Below are 27,225 nucleotides of genomic sequence, written 5' to 3'. Positions count from 1 at the left end.
TTCCTTCCCAATTATGATTCCTCGGCCCACCTCCTGGACGTGGTTCCATGGCTCCATCATAACAGGTCTTCCTTCTTCCACAATTCCTGTAGCCGCGCTGCTATGATTGTTTCATCCTTGCGAGAAAAAAGATGTTGTAAATCACCAGTTCGTAAATCTTTCTTCAAGGATAATCTTATCTTATCGATAATAAAGTAGGTATACTACATTCGCTCTCGCGAGATTTTTTTTGACACTGACGTTAGTAATTTCTTTTTTGAAAAATTCAGTTGTCAGAAGTGACTGGAAATTACTACAAAACCAACGCACCTGCTCATATCCAATATTATTAATAGTAAACAGACATAAAAATAACATAAACCTTACGCCAATCAATATTTATTTATTTAAACCATTATAATGTATTGATAGCAGATGAGAAAATTATTTATTGTACAAAATAAAAATATTTTGTAGAAATAAACTTCACAAAATTTTATGAGATTAGTAGACACTCCCACTATTTCTAATAATTCTTCTTTTTTTAATGAAAGATTAAGTTGATTTTAGCAGTTAATAGTGTGAGGTAGGAATTTTTGTGTTGTACGTTTCCTATTCCGAATGTCTCAAAAAAAATCTCGCGAGAGCGAATGTAGTATATCATGGTAATATGGTATCAGGTAGGTAATAATGAATGACAGTTTTATGAACTTCCAAAATGTGATTTGGATAAAATTTAATTACAATTTACTCCCTTGTTAATTAAAATTCAGAGTTAGCGCAATGATTCAAAATTATTGTAATTTTGAGACGAATCTATTGATGTAAATTCTATTGTATTTAACATTATTTTTCCCACCGAAGTGTGCGGTGTCCTTTAGCAATTGCATCGCCGTCCACCTTGTATCGTTTTAACATGGTTTTAACCTTGGCATGTAGACAGTAGACATGTAGAAGTAGAAGAAATACAGGTTTCCTATTGGTCGGTCATGGATCGGTTATCGGTTTTATGTTTTATATTTGGATTAAGATAAAAAATAATACAAAGACAAGCTACAAAAAAAAACATTTTATTGAATAATCATCATAGATTTGTCCGAAATATGGATTGGTCAAGAGTATGAGTGCAGAAAAGAAACAAGTAGATTGGAAACAAACCGATATGAGCAATCGCAATGCTGTTTTCTTTGTGATTTTGTCAAGATAGACGCCGGACGCCGCCGGTTTTTTATATTATGTTTTAGCCTAGCTAAATGCAAATACAATAGAAGGCTACTGTTTTGTTTATTTGTTTTGACAAATTTGAATGAATGTCAAAATGGATACTGAAAAGGAAAACCATGAAAACATCATTTGCAGAACATGTTTACATTCAAATAAAGAACTCTCTTCAATATTTGATGAAATAGATGTTAGAAATAATAAACTGTCCATCCCTTATATTTTAGAAACATGTACCTTACTTCAGGTATTTATAGAAAAATGAAGTATTTCTGGATTTAAATTATTAATATTGTATGTTGTTAGTTTTTGGTAATTTGTTTCTTTGTCACTTTTAATACTATTGTTTGTAAAATTGTTTTAAGCTTCTTGCTCCAGTTCCCCACATTAATTATTTTGCATACATGTTAGTCTTCTGCTGTTCTTGTTTTAAGGGGTCCATCATATCAACAGTTGCATGTGACATTTTCTTCATTGTTCACTTTTGATTTGTTCTCTATTATACAATATTTGTAATAACTTAATATATTGTCATTATCCTTTGATCAGCCAGAACTGAATTGGCAGTATATTTGTTAGCATGAATGATTATGAATGGTACATTCTGGATATTTCTGGATTTAAATTATTAATATTGTATGTTGTTAGTTTTTGGTAATTTGTTTCTTTGTCACTTTTGATACTATTGTTTGTAAAATTGTTTTAAGCTTCTTGCTCCAGTTCCCCACATTAATTATTTTGCATACATGTTAGTCTTCTGCTGTTCTTGTTTTAAGGGGTCCATCATATCAACAGTTGCATGTAACATTTTCTTCATTGTTCACTTTTGATTTGTTCTCTATTATACAATATTTGTAATAATATATTGTCATTATCGTTTGATCAGCCGGAACTGAATTGGCAGTATATTTGTTGGCATGATGAATGATTTATTTACTGGTACAGAAAGAGAACAATTTCATTGTACTCTACTAGAACGGTCAGGTCATCCTCGAGCGGAAAAGAGACTTTCTGCAAGAGTTAGGAACAATATTTTTTCTAAGAGTCTTTAAAAAATTACCAAATCTTAATTAATTTAATTAATATGAAAATACATACACAAATTAATTCTTTGACAAGGTTGTCAAAACCAAACTTTCAATATATGTAATTAGTTGGCATGACGACGATCTTGGTTTCCATGACGATGATTCAAAACCATCTACCGATTTGACTTTCGAATATTATGTCAAAATAATTTTATTTCATCGAATTGTCGCGTTAATTTCATTAAAACAGGAACACAATAAGATATATTTAAAATAAATTAGTAAATAATATCTAAATATTAGTTTATTGCATGTATTATAATTACTTTAAGGCCATATTAACATATCTAAATTAACACGTGTGCGGAAAAGTAAAAACCGCGTGCGGAAAAGTAACACGCGTGCGGAAAAGTGAAACTTTCTAAACTAAAATGCGTGCGCGAAAGTAGACATTTTTGCACGCTCGTAGAAAAAATAAATTACAATACAGTGTTTGAACATAAAAAAATGTTTTGATTAACTTAACCTGTAGACACTTGGCTGTATAAGAGAAAATATGAAATTTTAAAATGTTCGTTGTATAATAAATGTGTATACTGGCCTTTTTTAGATAATTTCGATAATCAGGATAATTTGATAATCCGGATGGGGTCCGGTCTCAATTAATCCGGATTATTGACGTTCTACTGTACATTAAAAAATGTATTTTTTCGGCTTTCTAGGTATAGAGCAATTTTCTTCATTTTTTTAATCCAAAGTAACTCTAGTAGAGCCGCCTAACTAACGCAATACTAAATATCAAGGATACTTTAGTTTTGTTATAAGTATAAGGAATTAATTTATTTATAATAAAATAAAATTGCATATTTCTTCCTGTTGTAGACTTTTTAGAAAAACTTACCACACGTGTACCTTTTAACGTTCAAAATACAATTATTCTCTTTTGAAAGCTGTATAATTGTTAAAACAACTTAAACATTTTTGCTATAATAAATAACAGTTATAAGTTATTAACATTCATAAATTACTGCAACAATAAGGGTTTTTTGCAATTATCTCGATCAATTGTTTATGTATTTCAAATTAGAAACTAAATATCTACAATATTTATTTGAAACATTTTTCTCTAAAATCTACAAGTAACGTTTTATAGGCAAAGAAATGATTTTTTACACTTTATAATCATTTAAAAACAAAACAAAGCAAAATAAGCGGTACATCTTCATGGAAATGTCAGATATTGAAGCAATTAATAACGAGAAAAATTTTTAATATTAGTTATGTCGAAATACCAAGACTTTAGTATAAATAATAAAGTTAAAAGGTGCAAACTAAGTTTCTCCTGTTTTAAGATTTTAATATACTGTTTTTAGTTGGGAATTATCTTCTATATGAAAATAAGCGGCAATCCTTAACAATATTCACTATTCAGGTAGATATATTAGTCCCAAATCATATAAAAGGACAAGTGGTCATAAAATTGATATCCCTATCGGCTGGTTGAACATCTGTCACAAGCTAGTAAAAGCAATTCAAGGATTCTTGAAAATTGACTAAACTATATTGCCAAATCTATTCGCTAAAAAAATTTCTAATAATTTTGATTTTCAGTAGAAAAAAAGATAATTCGGTAGATCGGTAGATTTGACAGGTATCCGGTAGATCCACCTAAAAATCGGTAGCTGTGGCATCACTGGCCACAGCCTGTGTCCCTTCTAGACTCGCAAACAATAGTTCTAGGATCGAGTCCTGTGGCACTCCTGCCGATGTCTGCATAATATTATCTCCCCTCGCTATGCTAATCTGTCTACACTCGAGAAGTATTCTTTCACTATGTTTTGAAGGTATGAGGATACTTCTAATTTCTCTAGTAGTCCAGTTATTACTTCTCAGCTCATGAAGTTAAAGGCGTTTTTATGCCCAGAAATAAGGCCACCAACCACCCCCTCCTACATGGGGCAGTTAAATCCGTGTTAATTCCTTTCCTAAACCCATATTGGCATCCAGACAAGCCCCCTTTCTCTATAACTTATTTTTTTACTCTCATCTTTATAAGTATTTCGAAGATGTCTCCCATTGTGTTTAATAGACAGATCTTTCTAAATCATGGCAGGCAGATCTGTTTGCTGTTTTCCATGATTCTGGGAATTATTGCTTTCTCAGGAGGTCATTCATGATTTCTTTCATTCACAGTGGTTTTTCCTCCATGATTATCTGTATAATAATAATAATATTGTCCTTTTCATGATCATTTTTCAGTGCATAACAAATGATAGGAAAAAGGGTAAGTCCGTGAAGGCCGCGTCTCACCATCAAATAATTTGATCAAACAGTTTGAGCAAACTTGACGTACTTGAGGAAGTACGTCAAAGTGACGTCACAATTGCAGTTTTTTTGAAATTCTAAAAATCTGTGCTCTCACTATCAGTCTAGTTTGATCAAATTTTTTGTATTGAGTTGTCTAACTTGTTTGTACTTTATTTAAAATTAATATTTTTCATTATTATCCACAATGAACACTCAGGATGTGACGTCACTAACTGTCACTTTCAGTTTGCTCAAACCAGTTTGATCAAATTATTTGATGGTGGGATGCAGTCTTGATAAATACCACCGAACAACATAATACACATTTATGACATTTATTCTAATATGACATTTTAGTTAAATCTGACAGTTGTCACATTTTATTTTCAATTTGGAATAAAAACAAATCAAATGTGTTTCTTGCATTTGTGTGTGTGTGTTTATGTTTTATTGGCACTGATTTCTTGCATTTATAAAATGGTATTTTCTTTGATTTGTATAGTCTTATAAATTATACAGATTATATGTTTAATATTATCTAATTAAAAAAAATTATTTTTTTATTATGGCGCCATCTATCGACAACTAGAATAACTAGAATAAATGTTATAAAAATGTCACCGACGAAATGTAATCACCGACGTGCCTTTTTTTCTGTCACATACAATTTAATGCGTTAAAAAGAAATTGAAAAACTGTGACGCACTGAAAGATGATCATGAGATATACTGTATATTGAGTATAGCTCTTCTGCCAGCTCTCTTATATGCTTTTCTTTGATTTGGTGGAAATTACTTTCTTTGGCATTTTTGGTAACTATCTTGTACGCATCACTCCAGATGTCATTCTCAAGGTTAGCGCATACAGTACAACCTGCCATATCCGGACCTCCCCATATCCGGACGGTTCTGCGCCATCCGGATCTACCGAAATCTACCGAGAAAGGCAGTCTTGCTGTTGGACAACGCACTAAAAGATGGCGAAATAATGTAGTGTGACCAACTCCAATTCAGTTGAATCCGGGACAAGGCTGAAAAACAATACCTGAAATCCGGGACTTTTCAATGAAAATAGGGCCATTTTTTTCAGAAGATTTAAAATCGAATTTAAAATTGAATTAAAATACAGAAGCGCAAAAAGTCTACAGTTTTAGTTTTCGTAGAACCATAATCATCAACATCATCATCATCAATGGCATTACAACTTTTTGCGAGTCTTTGCCGCGTTTACTATTACCTTCCATGTTTTTCAATCCTGTGTCACTAATTCTCATTGTCTCACTCCCATTTTCACCAGATCTTCTTTGACTGCATGTTTCTAAATTTTTCTAGGCCGTCCTACAGACCTTCTTCCATCTGGCCTTCCCATAACACATTGTTTATAAGGTGATTGTCATTACTGCGTATCACATACCCTGCCCATCTGAGTCTATTGGCCTTTATATATCTGACTAGATTTTCCTTTCCGAATAGAGACTCTAACTCATTACTGTATATGTGCCTCCAGTCGTTTGTCACGCTGTCTCTGCAAGGGCCATATACCATTCGAAATATTTTACGTTCCCACACCAGAAATTTTTGTATCTCGTGAAGGAAGTTTTGACTTCATTAGATGTTGCATTGCAAAGAAAGATCTGTTTCCTGCCATTATTCGAGTTTCAACTTCTCGCTCTACTTTTTTGTCATTTGTGATTGTTGCTCCTAGATATTTAAATTCTTTAACCACTTTGAAGTTATGATCGTTTATAGTAATGTTTTGCCTTAATCGCCGTCGTTCTTGTTTTGAGACGACCATGTTGTAGAGCAGCGGTGCTCAAAGGGTCGATCGCGATCGACCGGTTGATCGCCCAAGTTTTTGAAGTCGATCGCAATTCACTGAAAAAAATACAAATGGGAAAAGACAGGGACTTTGCTGACTCACCATACTTGCTGACTCTTCTGTCAACAAATTGAAATTATTGATTGATCAAAGGAAGAGAAAGGAGATAAACAACATTCCATTGTTGAAAAAAGGGTAACCGCTCATTTGAATTATGTGTATTATGAGATGGAGCAGATCGTAGCGACTTTGAAAGAAGCTTCGCCAATTTTTAAAAACTGACAGATATTGTAACATTCATGTCTAATCCATTTTCTTGTGAAGACGTCGAAAAAATTGCCACTGAAATATCCGTTAGTTTCAATATGGAGATCATTTCCGTCCAAAATGAGGTACTGAAAATAAGAGTCCAGAGCGGCCGATACGAAATTTTGGTCTTTTATATCCCCTGACAAATATTCCTCTTTGAGGCAAGTAGCTCTTCAGCTCACAGCATTCTTTGGATCAACGTACTTGTGTGAGAGTCTGTATTTTCCCAAATGAAGGTGGTAAAATTAAAGTGTCGTAATCGCCTAACTGACGAACATCTCTCATCATGCTTGCTTTTGGCAATTACGTACCATCATATATGAAAAACTTGTAGATGATATGCAGTGCCATGCATCAACATCCAAATAAAATTAAGATGAAAAACATTGCTGTAATTACAACTTTTTATCAAATAGAAATGTGCAATAAATATTTTTATTTTCAAAATTGCTTTTTTCCTAGATTTTCTTAGATCCCTCGCAGTACAAGTCTGAGCACCACTGTTGTAGAGCTATAATGCCACGAAATAAAATGCATGCGTTTTGGATGTGGTATTAGTATTACACTCTAGAAATTGACTTTTTTCGTCCCACCAATTCAATTTGATGTGAATTCTTAGAAGAATAACGTATTCAAAATTTCAAAATAGAATTTTACCAAAATGTTGAAAATTCGGATGGCCCGGAAGCCTTGTCTGGGACGCCGGGACACAACTTTGTAATTCGGGCCATGTCCCGGATTTTTCGGGCTAGTTGGTCACACTAAAATAATGTATTATAGAATCTATAAAACATGTCTATCGACGAAAGTTATTGACGGCGTTGATTACTGGAATGTATAAAGGAGAAAATGTTTCAGAGACTATAAAAGAAGTAGTGGTCTTGATATCCGGATCGGTCTGTCGCCACATTGATCCGGATATGGCAGGTTTTACTGTATTTTCTTTTTAATGTTTATTTCCTTTGCGAATTCTTTCTTTTTAAAGTTTTTAACTGCTCTGTATCTTCCTCTACCAGTTGGTTCTTCTTTTTGTCTCTAGTGACTTTTCATCTCAGTTCAATACAAATATCTCTTTCTTATCCCCTCTATGTTGTCTTCCACCTTGTGGGACCTGCCCCCCACCCTCGTGAATATGACAGCGGTATAGCCTTCAAGGCACCTAGTGCTTAAGATGGGCCACATCTCCTGGAGTTGTAAAAATTATATACACAGTCAGTGTGCAAAGTCGTTAATCGTTGGGTTTTTGGGGTCGCTGATCACGAATATCATAACGGCAATGGTCTCCAATGTACTTGGTGTCCAGGAGAGGCTTCATCTTCTGGGTTTTGTAGACATTTGATTCCAAATGAGTGTAAACTCGTTACTCAGAGGTTTTATTTATAATTATATTTCTGAATTACAAATTTATCATTTTTCATCATTTTGAAATGAATTTTGTAAAATACATTTTTCTTATTCAATAACGCAATTTTCATTTCGTCATCATCATTTTTGTTAACAAAGTTTCCTAAGGCTCTTACGAATCGAATGCAAAAAGTTTCGTTGAAATTCATCCAACTGCAAAAATTTGGTAGGTTTGGGGCTTTTTACTGCTTCATTGCTTCTCCTATTATCACTTACTACTTATCTCCTCCTTGTGTGCCGCTTTTCGACAAATATCACACAAAAGCCTACGTCCCACATTTCTCTTTTCCTTGGATTATGAGCCTTAGCAGGGAGTACCTTTCATGATGTAGTCTAGATATTCCAGTTTTCTCATTTGTGTTGTTAACACCACATCTCGAATGCCTCAATGTTTTTGATATTTATATTTTTTAGTGTCCAAGCTTCCATGCCGTACATCAGAACGGAGAAAACATAGAACCTCGACATTCTCGTTCTCAATTTCAGATTTATGTCTCGGCAGCATAGGAACTTTTTCATTTTGATAAATGATTGTCTCGCTATCTCTATTCCCCTCTTAATTTCTCTTGTCTGGTCAGTAGTATCAGTGAACTAAATCCCTAAATATTTGTAGGACTTAACTCTTTTAACTTGCTTATTATTTATGATTAAAATCAGATTGGTGTGGGCACATTGGTGTATAGCTTCTTTGTTACAATCATAAATTTAGTCTTTTTGATGTTCAGTTTTAGACCATACTTGTTGGTATGAGTGTTTATGTTTTCCAGGCAATACTGTAAATTTGCTAGGTTATCTGTTACTATTAGCGTGTCATCAACGTAACATATATAGTTAATTAATTCTCTGTTAATGTTCATACCAATGTTTTGCTCTAGGAGCGCTTCCTGACATATTGTTTCGCCATATATAGGGTGTCCCAAAAGTAGGGGAACGGTCGAATATTTCGCGAACTAAACATCGGACCGAAAAACTGAAAAATATGTGTTCAATAATTTTCAAAAATCTATCCAATGATACCAAACACCAACCCCCACTATACCCCCTGGAGGTGGGGTGGGGAGTAACTTTAAAATCTCAAATGGAAACCCCTAGTTTTTTTTGCAGATTTGGATTCGTTACGTAAAAGTAACCAACTTTTATTCAAGACATTTTTTCGAACTGTGGACAGATGGCGCTATAATTGGGAAAAACGATTTATCCTGATACCATAGGTACATTATAGAAACTGTCTAATATCTCGAGAAATACACTTCCAAATGAGAAACCAAAAACAGGTTTTTAATATTTTTCGAAAACCTATCGACAAACACCAAAAATGACCCTCCAACCCACCCCCTGAAGACGGGGTGGGGGGTAAATTTAAAATCTTAAATAGCAACCCCCACTTTTTATTGCAGATTCGAATTTGTCATGAAAAATTAAGCAACATTTATTCGAAACATTTTTTAAAATTGCTGATAGATGGCGCTAATAAATCGTATTTTTCCAAGTAAAGCGCCATCTATCAACAATTCTAAAAAATGTTGCTTAATTTTTCATGACGAATCTGAATTTGTAATAAAAAGTGAGGGTTGCTATTTAAGATTTTAAAGTTACCCCCCACCCCACCTCCAGGGGGTGGGTTGGAGGGTCATGTTTAGTGTTATTCGATAGGTCTTCGAAAAGTATTAAAAACCTTTTTTTGGTTTCTCATTTGGATGTGTATTTTTTGAGATATTAGAGCGTTTCTATAATTTACCTATGGTATCAGGATAAATCGTATTTCTCAATTATAGCGCCATCTATCCACAGTTCGAAAAAATGTCTTGAATAGAATCTGCTTACTTTTACGTAACGAATCCAAGTCTGCAAGAAAAACTAGGGGTTTCCATTTGAGATTTTAAAGTTACCCTCCACCCCACCTCCAGGGGGTGTAGTGGGGGTTGGCGTTTGGTGTCATTGGATAGATTTTTGAAAATGATTGAACACGTATTTTTCAGCTTTTCGGTCCGATGTTTAGTTCGCGAAATATTCGACCGTTCCACTACTTTTGGGACACCCTGTATATTGAATAGTAGTGGAGAAAGCTCACAGCCCTGACGCACACCTCGACGAATCTCAATTTCTTTGGTTAACTCATTATCAACCTTGATTTTTGCTGTTTGCCCCCAGTACAACCTTGATATAGGTAATGTTAACGTTGCGACTGTCGATGTTTTTGCTTCTTAGGATTTCATACAGTTTTTTGTGTCTGACTTTATCGAAGGCCTTCTCAAAATCTATGAAATCTTTTAGGTCTAATAGATGTTGATATAGATTTCAATTTTATGAAATTTTAGGTCTCAAAAGAAGACAAATTTCCACAGTATATTTGCAAGTTATGTTTGCTACAACTAGAGCAAGCATATTTATTTAGAGAAAAATGTCATGATTCATACAAAAAACTAGAAGAAATCATACATAGCATTAACCAATCGGATGAAACAGAAAATTTACTAGATAATAATTATGAAGCCAAAGTTGATATTAAAAATGAATGTACAAAGTATAATTCTCCTTATTGTGAGGATGATAATGTGATAATTGGCTGTGATTCTGATTCAGATCACTATAAAACCCAAACGGATTTATTAGATAGTTCTAAATATAGATGTGTTGCATGCAATCAAGTCTTTCTGAATAGAATTGAATTAGAACATCATAATAAGCAACATGTAGATACTAAAAAACTGAGTTGTGATGTTTGTGGGAAGATATTTACCAGGTAAGTTTTTTTTAACATTGTTTAAAATAACACAAAAAACTATAGCTCTTTAATTGTTATACTAACTGAAACAAAAAATAATAACTGAAAAAAAATTTACAATATCTCAACTCCGTGGACGTCCCCTTTCAAATGTAAGAAGCAATATTCGCCATTCAAATCTGCTTTGTAAAATCTTATCAAGATTTTAAATTTTTTATATAGTTGGAAAGAATGGTATAACATTTTACATGCGAGAAGTATCTAACAATTGCACTTTAAATTAGTTTTTATAATAAATGAATCAATGTCCTTCGATTTTATCTCAACTCCATGGACAGTCTAAAAGTACAATACTATCACATTTCGGGTTGGCAACACTGCTTCCTACTTGAAGGGAAGCTCTGTATTTTATTTCTATTGCCGATGCCGGGCAGTTGTTGGTTGTTAGTTATAGTGAAGTGGATTTTCTTAATTTATATTATTTTTGATTTCGCCAAGATCATCTTCTCAACTCCGAGGACTTAATTAAAAAGGTAAGAATTAAAATTTTTAACTATTTTTTGGCATGAACTAGTTCTTATTAGTTTAAATAAAAAGATAAACATTAAGATTGTTTCCTAACCTCAAATCTATAGCTTCACACATGGCAAATGTGTAATTCTCTCAACTCCGTGGACCTCAACTCCATGGACTTGCCTTGTCCATGGAGTTGAAAATTGTCCATGGAGTGGAGTGTTTGTTCTAATAGCAAGTTATATTTAGGGTCATAATGGCTTTAAACAAAAAAAATCTTCTTTTACTATTATGTTGATCTAAATTTGCATTTTTTAAGGATTTTGAAAATTTACCTACAAAATTTAGCAGTAGAAACAAATTTTTATGCATAGGATAATACGTATTCAGTTTCTTCATTTATTCAACAAATTATTTTCTAGCTGGCTTAACTGGCGTCATAATCAGTCAGTGTATAAAGCATTCTGAAATAATCATGTTCGATTCACGTGAGCCGAAGAATGTTTTCAAATTTATTTTGTCTGCCCACTACTAGATTTTTTTATTATTTCAGGCCAAATGAATTCCAAGAAAAAATCAACAGAATCGGAAGCAAAATTAAGAAGAAGAAGAGAGCAGAAACGAAAGAGCATGCAAAAAGCCAGAGATAAGATTAAAGAAGATAAGGATTTATATGAACAATTAAAACTTAAAGAACGACAGAGATGACATGAACGAAGGAAAGAAGGAAAAGTTAAATTGATTAACGATTTGAGTGAAAGAGATCAAAGAAGAGTTAGAAAAACTGGAGAGAAGGATATAAAAGATGCGTGGATAAAAAAAATAAAGCAAAGGAAATGCAGGAATTTGTAAATAGAAACAGCCCGCAGCCAAGCGAAAACGGGGATGAATTATTGAATCCACTCCCTTCAACTAGTCGAGTAGAATCAGGCAGAAGAAAGGCAAGAAAAAATAGAGAAGAATTGAGAAAAAATTACAGTTAGCCGAGGAGAGGATTGAACAACAGGAGAGAAAATTAGCTTTATACAAAAACAGAAATCAAAGATTAAAGTCAAAACTTTTAAGTACGCCATCTAAACACAAAAGACACCAAGGCGACATGTGGAAAAAATGTTGCGTAATATCAATCTTGATAATACGGTAAAAAAGAGACTTTTTATGAATGAAATAGTATGTCAGCAGGTCAAAGAAAAATTCCACATGGAAAAATCCAGAAAGCTAAAGAGAAAATGGGCGACTTTGCTCTCAGGTAGCTTGATTGAGAAGTACAAGTGTACTAAATATGTTGATTACCTTACATCCTATCGGTCAACTAGTATTAAAGTTAAAAAACATATAAGAACAGTTAACAAAGTTGAAGCTACTGAAACAGCTGTAATACAGTTTTTGGAAGAAGACAAATGCAGCAGAATTTGTCCGGGAAAAAAAGGACACTGTGACAAATAATAAGATGAAAAAACAAAAGCGATATTTAAACGATACCTTAAAACATCTTTACCAAAAGTTCTGTTTGGAAACAAAATATAAAAATCTAAGCTATGCCACATTTTGTCGGTATAGGCCTTTTTGGATTAAAGTTCCCTCAGTAGGTTCCCGTGACACTTGCTTGTGCAAAATTCATGAAAATTTTGCACTCATTGTATCAAAACTAAAAACATATAAACTCATTGAGGAAAATTCATCTTCCGATATAGTGAAAAGTCTCTGCTGTAAAGACAATAAAATGAACTGTCTGGAACGTACTTGTAAAGTTTGCAAAAACAATCAAATAAAATTTAGTGAGTCCGATTCTTTAAAGGAGGAAATAACATATGAAAAATAGGTTGTACAAAAAGTCCCAATCATGATAAAAAATCAAGAAAAAGTAAGCAACCGAACAATCAAAGTTCAAATAAAGAGCTCAAAGGAGGAATTGCTAAAAGTATTTAAAAACAGTTTGCCTACGTTTATGCAACACACGTTTAACATATACATACCATCAATACGAGATAGTAGACAATGTAAAAAAGACACTCAAATATGATGAAGTTCTCCTCCATTTTGATTTCTCGGAAAATTATGTTTGCAAGTACGCGAAGGAAATTCAATCGGTTCACTTTGGTGGCTCTAAGCAACAAATAAGTCTTCATACTTCAGTATTATACTATAGTGACTCTTTGTCTGGAGAATTAAAGCACAAATCGTTTGTTTCTGTATCTGAAGACACTCGGCATGATGCTGTTGCTATTGTTGCGTATTTAGAGCCTATAACAGCACAAATAAAACAGATTGTCCCAATTTTGAAAACTGTGCATCTTCTTAGTGACGGACCATCTAGCCAATACAGAAATAAAACCATGTTTCAACTACTAGGGTCTCAGTTAACTGAATTGTTTTCAGCCGACATTATAACATGGCATTTTTCAGAGGCCTCACATGGAAAGGGAGCTCCTGATGGAATTGGGGGGGGGGGCATTTAAAAGAACTGCCGATTCTTTGGTAGCAAAAGGTGTTGACATTGACAATTTTGAAAAGTTTGTGCTACATCTGCAAGAAAATAGTGTATCTGTCAATATTATTTCTGTTCCTGGGTCAAGAATAGCTCATTTTGATCAGCTAAAGCCCACAGGATTAAAATCATTTAAAGGAACAAATAGCATTCACCAAATTATATATGTGAAAGGATCCAAATTTATCCAGGCAAGAAAGTTCAGCTGTACAAATTGCTCTTTTGAAGAAGAATGTACCCACTATGGTATGGGGCAAATTGAACTACAAGTGGAATCTACACATGGCAGTAAAGAAGTGGAATCTCATCATCATGAAATTAACCAAATACAGACTCAAAGACCATCTACTTCAAACTGTATCCTTTTAACATTACACATTGCTTGTTACACTAATTTGAATAACTTAAATTATATATTATGAATATTTTAGATAAGCCTAACTTAGTATTTCTGTTAATTACTTTGACTTACGCAGATTTTTTGACAAAATGTTTTTAACAACAACCAATTAATATCATTTTTTTTTGCTATGGTTAAAGTAAAAAATTTATAAAAAGTAGAAAATATTTAAATAACTATTAGGATCAGATTTCAACTACAAAAATATTACATTATAAATATTTTGTAGATTTATAATCTTTAAAGGATTCAAATAAGAAACTATGAAAATGATATTTTTCAAAACGTTTCATGTTTGCTATGTTTTTCCTTAACCTTTTTCAGCTCCGTCATTTAACAAATTATCTGTCGATGACGTTTATACTGAGTCTGAAGATGAACAAGAGGATTCTGGTGTTCTGCCGCAAATTCAACCAAATGACTACGTTGTAGTTAAGCTGGCGTCAAAAAAGGCAGTTAAATATTTTATCGGACTTATTTTAGCAAATGATTATCACCTCAGTGACTTTAGTGTTAAGTTTTTGAAAAAAATTTCATCAAATAAATTTGTTTTTGTAGGTGATAAAGTGTGGTCTGTAGATAGAAGTGATATAGTAGTTAAGTTAGGTCAACCTCTCTTGAATAACAGGGAGCAGTATGTTTTTCATGATGTGACCAATTTGAATTTTGTGTTGGACTAGTAGCACTTTGTATATTTAAAATTATATATTTACTAGCTATAAATAAATACTGACTTTTGACAACTGACTTTTTTCTTTTTATTTTTTGCATATTGCCCCTTTGTGTATTAAGTAACAGCAGTTGTATACATATTCACCTAATTTGACGAGCAAACACAGGTCCTAACTCCGTGGACATGTCACAACTCCATGGACACATGTAAAAAAAAATAGGTATTTTTCCTATACTATAAATGTAAAACATCTCAGCCACTATGATATTTCTATTCAGGTCAATGATAGCAATCAAAAAATGTGTTTGGTTAAGCTATAGAATATTAAAAAAAAAAAAGAAAATGATTTGATCCACCAAAAGAAGCGTTATTTTGAGAATGACCCTTAACAACGTTTTGTTTACTGTATGTTTTTTCGGCAAAAACACGCTTCAACTTGAAATTTTATGGGTTTGAAGACACCTAAAAGGAGACCATAGACGAGTATTATAACATTCTGCTAAAAATTAAAAATTATTTTCTGTTTAAAAATTATGCGACACTTTTTGTAATTAGTGTATTATTTTTTATAAATATGTTTCAGGTATGCAAGTGTTAAACGGCATATGACTACTCACACGGGATTAAAGCCCCATTCTTGTCCGATTTGTCATCGATCCTTTACACAATCGGGAACAAAGGCTTTACATATGCGAACGCATAAAGAATTTATTGTTTACAAAGAGGAGAATAGCAAATCTACTAACCATTCGCATCTCTGTTCAATCTGCGGGAAATCTTTTAAGCAATCATCATCTTTGACCATTCATATTCGCAGACATAATGGCGAGAAACCGTACGCATGTGCGATTTGCAATAAAAGGTATTAAAATTACGTTTTCTCTTATTATTGGGAAATATTATTATTATTATTTTAATTTTTATAGAATATCATCTGTTGGCTCAGACGGTAGGGTGTCTGACTTTCACGCAGAAGGCCGGGATCGAGTCCCAGCGCAAGCGAGAACATCTAGACATTTTAAAAATATTACAAAGTTAAAGGCAGATATCGAGCACTGAATTTATTTAATCTTGCCCAAGTATACTTTCGCTATCTAGAGCATCTTCAGGGGCATCTGAAATAAGTAAAGAAACACGCCATTGTAAAGCAAGAAAAAGTTAGAAACTTCGACAAAAAATCGAAGATGATGTGATAAAAAAGTTCAATAACGTTTTAGACTTACTTCATCAATAAAATGAAGGTATCCTCGAATGTCATTTATTTTTTATAGGTTTTTTGAATGTGCAGTTCACTGTGTTGTGACTGTACATATTATACAGTCATAGTCTTACCAAGTTGTCATCTGTCAGTCATCACTCGATCATTTCCGTCAAATAAGTAATACTTCATTCTACTTCCATCTTTTAACAATGTAGAACCTTAGAGATACTCGGCACTCAAATTTTATCTGTTTGTCCTTTGTTAAGTGTATTCGTAGTTATATGTTAATTTAAGTTGCCACAAAACTATTTTTCAAAATAAATGACATTCGAGAATACCTTCATTTTATTGACGAAGTAGTCTAAAACGTTATTGAACTTGTTTGTCACATCATCTTCGATTTTTTGTCGAAGTTTCTAACTTTTTCTTGCTTTACAATGGCGTTTTTCTTTACTTATTTCAGATGCCCCTGAAGATGCTCTAGATAGTGAAAGTATAATTGAACAAGATTAAATAAATTCAGTGCTCGATATCTGCCTTTAACTTTGTAATATTCATATATTCGAGCATTCAACCATTTCCTATTTTTAAAATGACTACAGGCCTCAGGTCGACTCAGCCTGAATAAAACGAGTACCTTGGGTAAAAACAGAGGTAATAATAGGCGGTTGAAGCTCAACACTGGCCCTGTTACCTTTCTTTGTACATATACCGTATGCTCTAGAGATAGCAGACTATTATTATACAGGGTGGTTCATCTTATTCGCCTCGGTGTCTGTACGGAAAACCACTTGATATTTAAAAAAAATTTCTTCACAAAACTATACAGGGCCATAAATACTACAATCTAAAAATAATGTGAATTATAACAAGGTGCCCCAAAAAAGAGTGGTATATCAAAGTTATATTTTTTCTTATGGAATGCCCTATATCTGATGACATTATTGAATTGACCTTAAAAAATAAGCTATACTTTCATAAGGGTTCCCTATACCTAAATACAGGGTGTTTTGATTTATTTCGATTTTTATAAAAATGTAAGGTTTTAGAAAAAAATAAATATCTACGAATCTAAGAATCAGTAACAAATTCTTTCTTGGATCTTAATAATATACTATTTAGCATACTTAAACAGATGCTTATTGCAACAAAGTTTCTTACAGGGTGGTCAAAATATGAGATTGTTCTATTAACAAATTCAAGCTGTAATAACTTACTTATTTTAAATGGAACACCCTGTGTCTTACTAGTCTATCGCGTAGAAAATTTACTTAGGTTTCTATTTGTATTAGGGTTTCCTATACCTCTCTTTTTACAGGGTGGTCAAAATATTAGATTGTTCTATTAACAACTTCAAGCTGTAATAACTTACTTATTTTAAATGGAACACCCTGTATCTTACTAGTCTATCGCGTAGAAAATTTATTTAGCTTTCAATTCTTATTGGGGTTTCCTATACCTATCTCCCTTCATTTTTCAAATATTTAAAGATTTCCATATTTGTAAGCTTTAAAAATTAGAATTAAGTACAGTTGAGTCCGCGAATCTTTACCCGTGCGTCATCATTTAAACCATACGAAATAAGTCGATGATAAGTCGGAAATTGAAATTTACTAAACGCAACAGCAAGTGACAGTAAGTCACCATTTAATTTAAGAACACCACTTTTTGTTTGAATCTTTGAATCGCAATTACAAACAATTAAATGCAATGGCTACTGTGACGAAAACGAGCCTATTGTATTTACAAAAATATGTAAAAATGGGTATTTACAGAATAACATGTGTATTGAGATTGTTTACATGGAATTGAAGAGATTTTAAATATCTTCCATTATAAAGAATAGAATATCGAGTATGTCACTTAACACGTTCGCTGCCATGTTAGTCCGATGGGACCAACGCAAGTTTTGCATTAACAGGCCATGTTGGCCCTGTGGGACCAACATTTATTCCGATATGTACCGGCCGTTGGTGTTTATTTAGTATTAAATAACCATGGGAATGAACCAACGAGGCCTACAAGCTATGTGCTGTATACAGAATTTGTGCGATTTGTGGAATATGACAAATGTGGTCCCATATAAGTCAAAAACGTTGAACACATTTGTTATATGGTGGCTCATAGGCGCACTCAAAAAAAGGAATGGTTGGCTCACGGAGGCATTGATTTAGAAAATATAGTCGGCAGCGAACGTGTTAAAATAAGAACACTCCGTGTGATTAAATGATAAAAATGTGAATTTTATTAACGAAAGTATCTTGACTAAGATATTTAAGTATATTGCCGGTGTTGGTGATGTGTTGTACATGAAGGGAGATATGTATAAGAAACCCTAATAAGAATTGAAAGCTAAGTAAATTTTTTACGCGATAGACTAGTAAGATGCAGGGTGTTCTATTTAAAATAAGTAAGTTATTACAGCTTGAATTTGTTAATAGAACAATCTCATATTTTGACCACCCTGTAAGAAATTTGGTTGCAGTAAGCATCTGTATAAGTATACTAAATAGTGTATTATTAAGATCCAAGAAAGAATTTGTTACTAATTCTTAGATTGGTAGATATTTATTTTTTTCTAAAACCTTACATTTTCATAAAAATCGAAATAAATCAAAACACCCTGTATTTAGGTATAGGGAACCCTTATGAAAGTATAGCTTATTTTTTAAGGTCAATTCAGTAATGTCATCAGATATAGGGCATTCCATAAGAAAAAATATAACTTTGATATACCACTCTTTTTTGGAGCACCCTGTATAATTCGCATGATTTTTAGATTGTAGTATTAAAGGCCCTGTATATTTCTGTGAAGAATTTTTTTTTAAAATATCAAGTGGTTTTCCGTACAGAGACCGAGGCGAATAAGATGAACCACCCTGTATAAAATAGTATCTAATAGTAGTTAAAAGATGGACACGAAAGCTAGTGGAATGGAGACCAAGAGCAGACAAACGCAGTAGAGGAAGGCCGCCTACACGATGGACAGATGACATCAGGCGGATTAGTAAAAACTGGCAACAATCAGCACAAAACCGTGAAGTGTGGAAACAATTGGGGGAGACCTATGTCCAGCAGTGGACGTAAATTGGTTGCATGATGATGAGTAGTTAAAAACTGATCATCTTGGAAAGAAAAAGAGACATCGTGCAAAGAATACATAATTTCTTCAAATATTCTCCGCCTGTATCTAATTCAGTCATTATCATAAACGGCTATTTCATATTACATCGTCGGATATAAGACTCTTTTGGTGTGTCCTGACCACTTTGCTATGTCTTGTACGCTAATGCGTGGTGAAAGGCGAAATATATCATTTTACGTAGCACGTGATGAGCTCACCGAACTAGAGAATGAAATGTTAATTTTTTATTGTTTTCTAGTTAGTACATTCAAACAATAAAACATTTTTTATAATCGACTATTAAGAAACCTTTTAGTAAAAATAGAACGATAAAAAATACAGGTGTGCGATTTGTAGCTTACAGTTACGTATTTAAAAGCAATGAAATATTTTACGACCGGCTATTAAAACCTTTTAACGCGAATCGATTATGAAGGTGTCCAAGGTTCTATTGGAACTACCAAAAATAATCCTCTATAATGTATTAAAATATTTAAAATATTCATTTTGTGTAAATCGTCCATTATAAAACTTTTTTAAACATTGTTTTATTTTGAATTTCAGCTTTATATCGAGCAGTCTATTGGCGTCACATTTGAGGATTCATTCTGGTGACAAACCATACTCTTGTAAATTTTGTAACAAGACTTTTACCCATTCATCAGGCATGAACAAACATCTAAAAACTCATTTAGATTTAAAACCATACCGATGTAAATATTGTCCTAAAAAGTTTTCTTCGACATTTTATTGCAACATTCACATGAGAAAGCATACAGGTGGGTAATCCAAATCCAGCACATATGAGGACATTCTAGAAATAACATTTAATAACTATATTATAATATGTGTTGCACAGACATTGATATCGCTATGTAACCCGTCGGTCAATAAGTCCCGGGCACAACTAGGAAAACAACATTTTTTTGCAATATTTATTCTTTATTCGTCAAAATAATCTCCTTTAGCGGCGATACAATCATTCCAACGCTTTTCAAATTTTTTAATGCCGTCCTTGGAAAACGATTTATGTTTGTCTTCAAAATAGGCTTCAGCTTCTGCGATTACTTCCTCATCGGAGCGATATCTCTTGCCACGGATCATCTTTTTAAGATCGAAAAAATTATAAGTCGATTGTCGTTACTGCTTATCACATGTCCTGCCCGTCTTAGTCATTAGCCTTCATATCTGACTAGATTTTCCTTTCCGAAGAGAGACTCTTAACTCGTTATTGTATCTGCGCCTCCATTCGTTTGTCACGCTGTCTCTGCAAGGCCCTTATATCACTCGAAGGATTTTACCTTCCCACACCGGCAATGTATTTATTTCTCTTTTTGTTAGCGTCCATGTTTCGCTTCCATACGCGACTGTTTGTCACATTACGGTCTTATATACCTGAATTTTTGCACCTCGTGAGAGAAGTTTTGACTTCATTAGATGTGCATTGCAAAGAAAGGTCTGTATCCCGCCTCAACTTTTCGATCTCGATTCAATTTATTAATTCAAGTTTATTGATAAATCAATCTATTTATTTATTTAATTTTTTTAGGTGAAAAACCTCTAAAATGCAATGAATGTCAAAAGAGCTTCTCAGATCCCAAAAACTTTAAGCAACATAAACTCATTCACACAGGCGCTAAACCTTTCTTGTGTATAAGTTGTGGTAAATCTTTCAGAAGAAATCACCATCTTACAGTTCATATGAAGACTCACACGAAAAACTAATAGTCAAAGGTATTATAGCGAATACAAATAAAACTCCTTGGAACAAAAAGTTTTTTTTTTTATTTACACAAATAAACCCGCATCAACCACTAAGGGTTATTAGCGGGGGGACATACACAAACAGTAAGATACATATTATTATATAAAAATGCTTTACAATCTGGTGTATTGTTTAGTCATTTTGAGATAATTTAATAAGGAGTTTAGGTTTGAAGTCAGTACACTTTTAATATTGTCACTAAGAGCACACGCGGTCCTTTCTTTCTGGTACACTGGACACTCGATAATTATATGTTTCACTGTCAGTTGCGTGTTGCAATTGGTACACATCGGAGCGGCCTCCTTGTTGAAGATATGCTTGTGTGTTAGTAACGTATGTCCTATTCGGAGTCGGTTGATGATGACTTGGTCTTTTCTATTACTTGGTAACATGAGTTTAGTTCCTACTTGACTTAGGCATTCTTTTAGTTTGTTGTTAGTCTGATCCCAAGTAGTTTGCCACGTTCTGTGGACATGACCTTTGATATTTACTTTGTGATCAGTCCAAGGTATTTGATCTGTGATAGAAATACTTTGGTCGGTAGTTGCATTGCTTGCTAGAGAGTCCACTTCCTCGTTGCCAATTATTCCCATATGGGAAGGTACCCAGATGAAGAAAATATCTTTCTGTTGATTCTGTAGATAAGATAATTCTTGTTTGATTTTGAGAAGAATAGCGTGAGTTGTATATAGCTGTTTTATCCCAAGTAATGCGCTCATTGAATCGGTGATAATCACAAATTTGCTTTCATGGATAGAACCACATTTTTTCATTGCCTGGTGAATTGCTGTAAGTTCTCCGGTATATATACAACAATTTGTTGGGATTCGTACGGTAGACTTGATGTTTCCGCAGATATAAGCTGCAGCATGTCCTTCATCACATTTGGAAGCATCAGTGAAGATTCGATGAGTTGTTGGGTATTTGGAAATTAAATTTTTAAAAGCTTGCTGGATAAGGAAAGGATGTGTGGAATGTTTAGGGAGATCTTTTAGAGACATATCTATTTTTGGAGGTTTGATCATCCAGGGAGGAAAATTTACATGAATGGGTATAGTGAGACTGAACTGTTCTAAATTAAAACCAATACGTTTTGTTCGCTCAGGAAATGGTAGCATATTTCTTGCAATGTTTTCGTAATGATCAGAAGATATATTTGTTCTGTAGAATATTGTTGAGTAGGTTACGTTGCTTTTGTTTGCTGAAATTCTGGCAACGTAATTCAGTGATAGAAGTTGCCTTCGTTGGCTTAAAGGGAGTTCATTAGCCAGAACTTGTAAACTACTTACTGGACTAGTTCTTGTGGCACCTAAAACCAATCTCAAGCACGTATTTTGAATGTAGTCAAGTTTTTTTAAAGATGTTTTGTTAGCAGTATCGTAGCATAAACAGCCGTAGTCTAATTTACTTCTTATTAATGATCTATATAGATTAAGTAAAGTTGTTGTATCAGCCCCCCAAGAGGTATTTGACAGCATTTTTAGTAGGTTAATTCTGGATTGGCAAGAACGTTGCAGATTCGTTACGTGGTTTTTCCATTTTAAGTCACGTTCAAAAGAAAGTCCTAAGAAATTTATTTCTTCTGACTGCTTCAGCATAACTCCGTTAAGTGTTAATTGAATATTAGGATAGTCTTTCCTTTTGCTAAAAATTAAATAACGTGTTTTTTCGCCAGAAAATATAAAACCCGTGTTTTGCGACCAGTTTTCAATTGTATGTAAGGCCGTTTGCAATATATGTGATCCCAGAGTTACATTATTTGTTTTTAGATAAATGACTAAGTCGTCTGCATATAGGCTAGTAAATACAGGCAGCTTTATTTGATGTATAATACTATTTATTGCAATCAGAAAGAGTGTAGGACTTAGAGTAGATCCTTGTGGAGTGCCATTTTGCAGTACTCGTCTGGAAGATATGAATCCATTGGCTCTAACTCGAAAAGTTCGTGTTTCTAGAAAATTTTTAATAAACGACAACATATGCCCTTGGACATTCCATTCTTGAAGTGTTTTTAGTATAAGATGTCTCCATGTTGTGTCAAAAGCTTTTCTTATGTCAAAAAATACGGCAATAAGTTTTTGATTGTGCAGAAAAGATTCATGTACAGCTGATTCAAGGGTTATTAGATTGTCTGTTGTGGATCTACCCGTACGAAATCCACTTTGTCTGATACTTATTAGGTTATTGTTTTCGAGATACCATTTAAGACGATAATTAAGGATTTTTTCTAAAAGTTTGCAGGTACAGCAAGTAAGTGAGATTGGACGATAGGAATTTGGATCGTCTTTTGGTTTATTATATTTAAGGATTGGAATTATAGTTGCTTGCGACCATAGATCAGGAAAGTCGTGCTGAATGAACATATTATTAAAAATATCAACTAATATTAGTTTTGCATTTAGAGGAAGATTTCGTAAGAAAAGAGGGTGGATATCATCAGGTCCTGGCGTCGAATTTTTTGCGCTTAAACAAAATTCTAATTCTTGAAGACTTATGGGTTTGTTTATTGGATTGTCGCTCTCGGTGATTTGTATATTTGACGATTCCATTAGATTTTTATATTCTAAAAAAGATATGCTATAGTTGGAATCACTAGAATTAAGTTCATATATATCTGCTAGTATTTCTGGAATAGCTACCTTGTTTGAATGCATTTGGTTATTGTATGATAGCGTATCTATGCCTCGGAAGTATTTTGTTCCTTTTATTCTGCGTACTTTGTTCCATATGTCGCCTATGGGAGTGGAAGGATTTATTGAAGCCACATACTTTTTCCAAATGTCTCGTTTTCCTTTCTTGATCAATTGTCTGCTTTTTGCTCTGAGATTTTTAAAAATTATAAGGTTATCGATAGTTTTATGTTTCTTATAAACGTTGAAAGCGTGTTTAGACAAAGTAAGTGCTTGCGCAATTTCGTTATTCCACCAAGGAACTGGCTGCCTTTTACTAGATTTTGTTTTTCCCACTGCGATTGTTGCTGCAGAAATAATAATATTATTAAATAGTTCCAGATTTTCGTTTGCGGTATTGGTTAAATTAAAGTTGTTTGTTTGTCCTTCTATAAGTGTTCGATACAAATCCCAGTCAGCTGACTTTATTTTCCATGTTTGGTGAATTGGAAAAGTCAATATATCATTAGTATCTATGTTTATTGTGATAGGGAAATGATCACTATCATATAAATACCCCAATGTGTCCCAGTATAATAAAGTAGCTAGCGACGGACTGCATAAAGAGAGATCTATAGCTGAAAATGTACCATTGTATGAATTTAACCTAGTAGATTTGCCGGTGTTCAGTAACACTAAATTTAAATTGTCGATGAGATTGTTTAAGAGATTACCACATTTGTCGGTTTTGTTACTTCCCCAGGTACTGTTGTGACAGTTAAAATCGCCTAATATTATTTTTGGGTGTGGAATTTGGTTTAAAACATTGCTTAGTTCAGTTATATCTAAATCAGTAGGATGAGGTAAGTATACGTTGCAAATATTAATTTTCATTTTGTGGGTGACTGACACTGCAACTATTTCCAGGTTTGTTTGCAGTTGTATTTCGGTTGACTCTATGTCATCCCTTACGAAAATTGCTGTTCCGCCGCTTGAATGATCTGTAACTCGGTTTCTTAGAAAAGGAACATAATTTTTTAATGTTACATTTTGATGTTTGAAATGGGTTTCTTCTATGCATATGACTAAAGGAAGATAATCGTTTATAAGAAGCTTGATGGATTCTATATGGGTAAAATAACCATTGAGGTTCCACTGTAATATGAATGTATTATTGGCCATTTTAACTATTTACTTGAGAACTTGATTCGTAGTCAGTTTCGTCAGTAGAAGAAAGACTGCTTAGAAGTAGTTTCTTCTTTAATCTGGTAATATTGTTTTTTAAACTTTTATTTTGTGTTTGAGAATATATAAAGTTTAGAATTTCTTTGATTTCATCGCTTTCATTTGAATAATTTTTAGCAATAAGTTCAGGATGTTTTGAGTGAAGGGAATTTGACAGAAAATCACATATTTCATGAAAAGAAAGTGTGAAGGAAGGGATTATATTTTCAATTTTTTCTTTAATTTCATTGAGAATATCTGGAATAGAATCTTGAGTTTTAGGCTTTTTATTTTTTTGTTTTTCAGTAGTGGGAGGAGGTAGGTCATTTTCAAGGATTTTGGAACAGCTTTTACATATTCGAAAACTTGTATTCCTTGTATGGTTGAAAGTATGATACCTTGGTCTTTTGAAGGATGTTTAAAACTGTTTAATGCATGAGAGTAAGAGATATGTGACGTAGTCGGTGTATTTCGTGAAGTAGTAGCTAATTCCGGTTCAGCCATCGTCCCGTTGAAAATTTACATGCATTGGAACAGCGGATCTGAAGCCGGACCTGGCCTCTTAACAAAATTAGACGGCAGCCTAATTACTTGAATCAGCAAAAAGTTGTTGTCGATAATCGATAATTTGGATTGAAATCGATAAAATATTGCCTTTTAACTTCTGATTTTATGGTTAGATATAAATAATGCAATTTTGTACTCACAGAATCGTTGGTTTTTTAACACACTGTCACATTTAAACTTTATCTTGCAAACAATGTAAAAATTAAATTATATTTCAACTTTTAACTACTTGAATTTATAAATTTGTCAGGACCGATATAAAGCTGTAAGATTTGCTTGCTATCAGGACCGGATCTGAACAAAAAGTTTGTTTTAATGATTTCCTGTGTTTTCCAGTTTACCTATTAAAAATAAGTTTAATCATTGTTTAATTGTTAACAAGTATGTTTGAGGTCTTATCAATTTTAATTCGGGAATTTCAGCCGAATCCAAAATTTGTTTCGGCCATGAAGATTGTGTTCGCGATAACCAAGACGGACCAATTGGATAAATGATATTTTCTAAAAATTCTGAGGGAGAATTACAGTGAGATGCATAACCTATCGAAAAGTACAGCGCCGCATAACTCCAATCGCGGCAACGATATTGAGCTAATGGGTGCTACGCGAGATTTTGCACAAATCAATCGAACAAAAATATTACCCTTAGTGCCCTTAGCATCAACTTCTTCTTCTAATGGTGCCTATCTTCTGGAGATGTTGGCGACCACATTGACCCATCTTATTCTATTTACGGCAGCTCGAAATAGATCAGTTGACGTTAGACCAGTCCACTTTCTAAGATTGGCTAGCCAGGATATACGTCTACGTCCAGGGCCTCTCCTGCCCTCAATCTTGCCTTGTAGAATCAACTGTAGCAGTCGGTATTTTTCATTACGCATAATGTGGCCGAAGTAAGCCAATTTTCTGTTCTTTATGGTGTTAACCACTTCTTTGTTTTTTCTTAGCCTCTGGAGAATAGTTATATTAGTTGTTTGGTGTATATATGAGACCCTCAACATACGTCGATAGCACCACATTTCAAACGCCTCTAACCGTTTTATGGCATCTTCTGTCAGGCTCCAGCTTTCAACTCCGTAGAGAAGGACACTAAAGACGTAACATCTAAGAATTCTTATGCGTACATTGATACTTAAAGACAAGTTACACAGAATTTTCCTAAGATTGTTAAAAGAGCTTCTGGCTTTTTCAATACGAGTTCTTATTTCGTAGCTATGATCCCAGGTATCCTTAATGTTGCAGCCGAGATAACATATTTTCTGTACTCTCTCTAGGGGTGTATTGTTTACGGTAATTTGGGCGTTTATGTTGGTGTTTTTACTAATGATCATTATTTTTGTCTTCTTACAGTTTAGTTTTAGTTTAGCATCAACAGAACAATAAAGACAATCGTCGTAAGCCTTTTCGCTGGCATCGCAAAATCCATGAATTTGGATATCGACGGGATTTGTTATTGTAATATAACGAGAAAAAATTAAATTTTCGATAAGTTTTAATTGAGACTTTAAAACTGCATGGCATTAAAATATATATTACATATTTTTTTTGCCTTGTATCGTAAAATACAAGCTATAATCTAACGGACAAACATTGTGCATCTTTAGACTCTAGAGACTATTATTGCTCGGATTCAGTTGCTTGTAACAAGAATTCAAATGTGCCCTAGCTTTTTTCTTTGTACAGAAGTACAATTCACACCGCTGGCATGTCCTTTTCAAAAGTGTCTTCTGCAGGCTAGGGTAGTACAGGTCATAAATCAATTTGCCTAAGTGCCTTCTCTATTGAGGTTGGCGATCAATATGGCATATTTCTCTGTTCTGGGCTTGATGAAGTAAGTCATTCCCTGTTGTGTGGGTCCAATCTCTGATGTT

General features: G+C 33.6%; 2 protein-coding genes across 2 annotated transcripts; both read left to right on the top strand.

Moving 5' to 3' along the window:
- Positions 1-946: 946 nt before the first annotated feature.
- Positions 947-20,964, top strand: LOC114334470 (zinc finger protein 569-like). The gene is made up of 5 exons (XM_028284509.2): positions 947-1,447; positions 10,385-10,809; positions 15,449-15,727; positions 19,755-19,969; positions 20,740-20,964. Exons 1-5 carry the CDS (start codon positions 1,286-1,288, stop codon positions 20,913-20,915), a joined length of 1,257 nt encoding a protein of 418 aa, XP_028140310.2. The 5' UTR covers positions 947-1,285; the 3' UTR covers positions 20,916-20,964.
- Positions 11,671-14,899, top strand: LOC126889790 (uncharacterized). The gene is made up of 2 exons (XM_050658379.1): positions 11,671-14,149; positions 14,517-14,899. Exons 1-2 carry the CDS (start codon positions 13,720-13,722, stop codon positions 14,870-14,872), a joined length of 786 nt encoding a protein of 261 aa, XP_050514336.1. The 5' UTR covers positions 11,671-13,719; the 3' UTR covers positions 14,873-14,899.
- Positions 20,965-27,225: the final 6,261 nt, after the last annotated feature.

The sequence above is a fragment of the Diabrotica virgifera genome, chromosome 8 (genome assembly GCF_917563875.1).
Source record: "Diabrotica virgifera virgifera chromosome 8, PGI_DIABVI_V3a".
Lineage (NCBI taxonomy): Eukaryota > Metazoa > Arthropoda > Insecta > Coleoptera > Chrysomelidae > Diabrotica > Diabrotica virgifera.
Note: the sequence above shows the minus strand (reverse complement) of the source record. Positions and strands in the feature narration are given on the sequence as shown.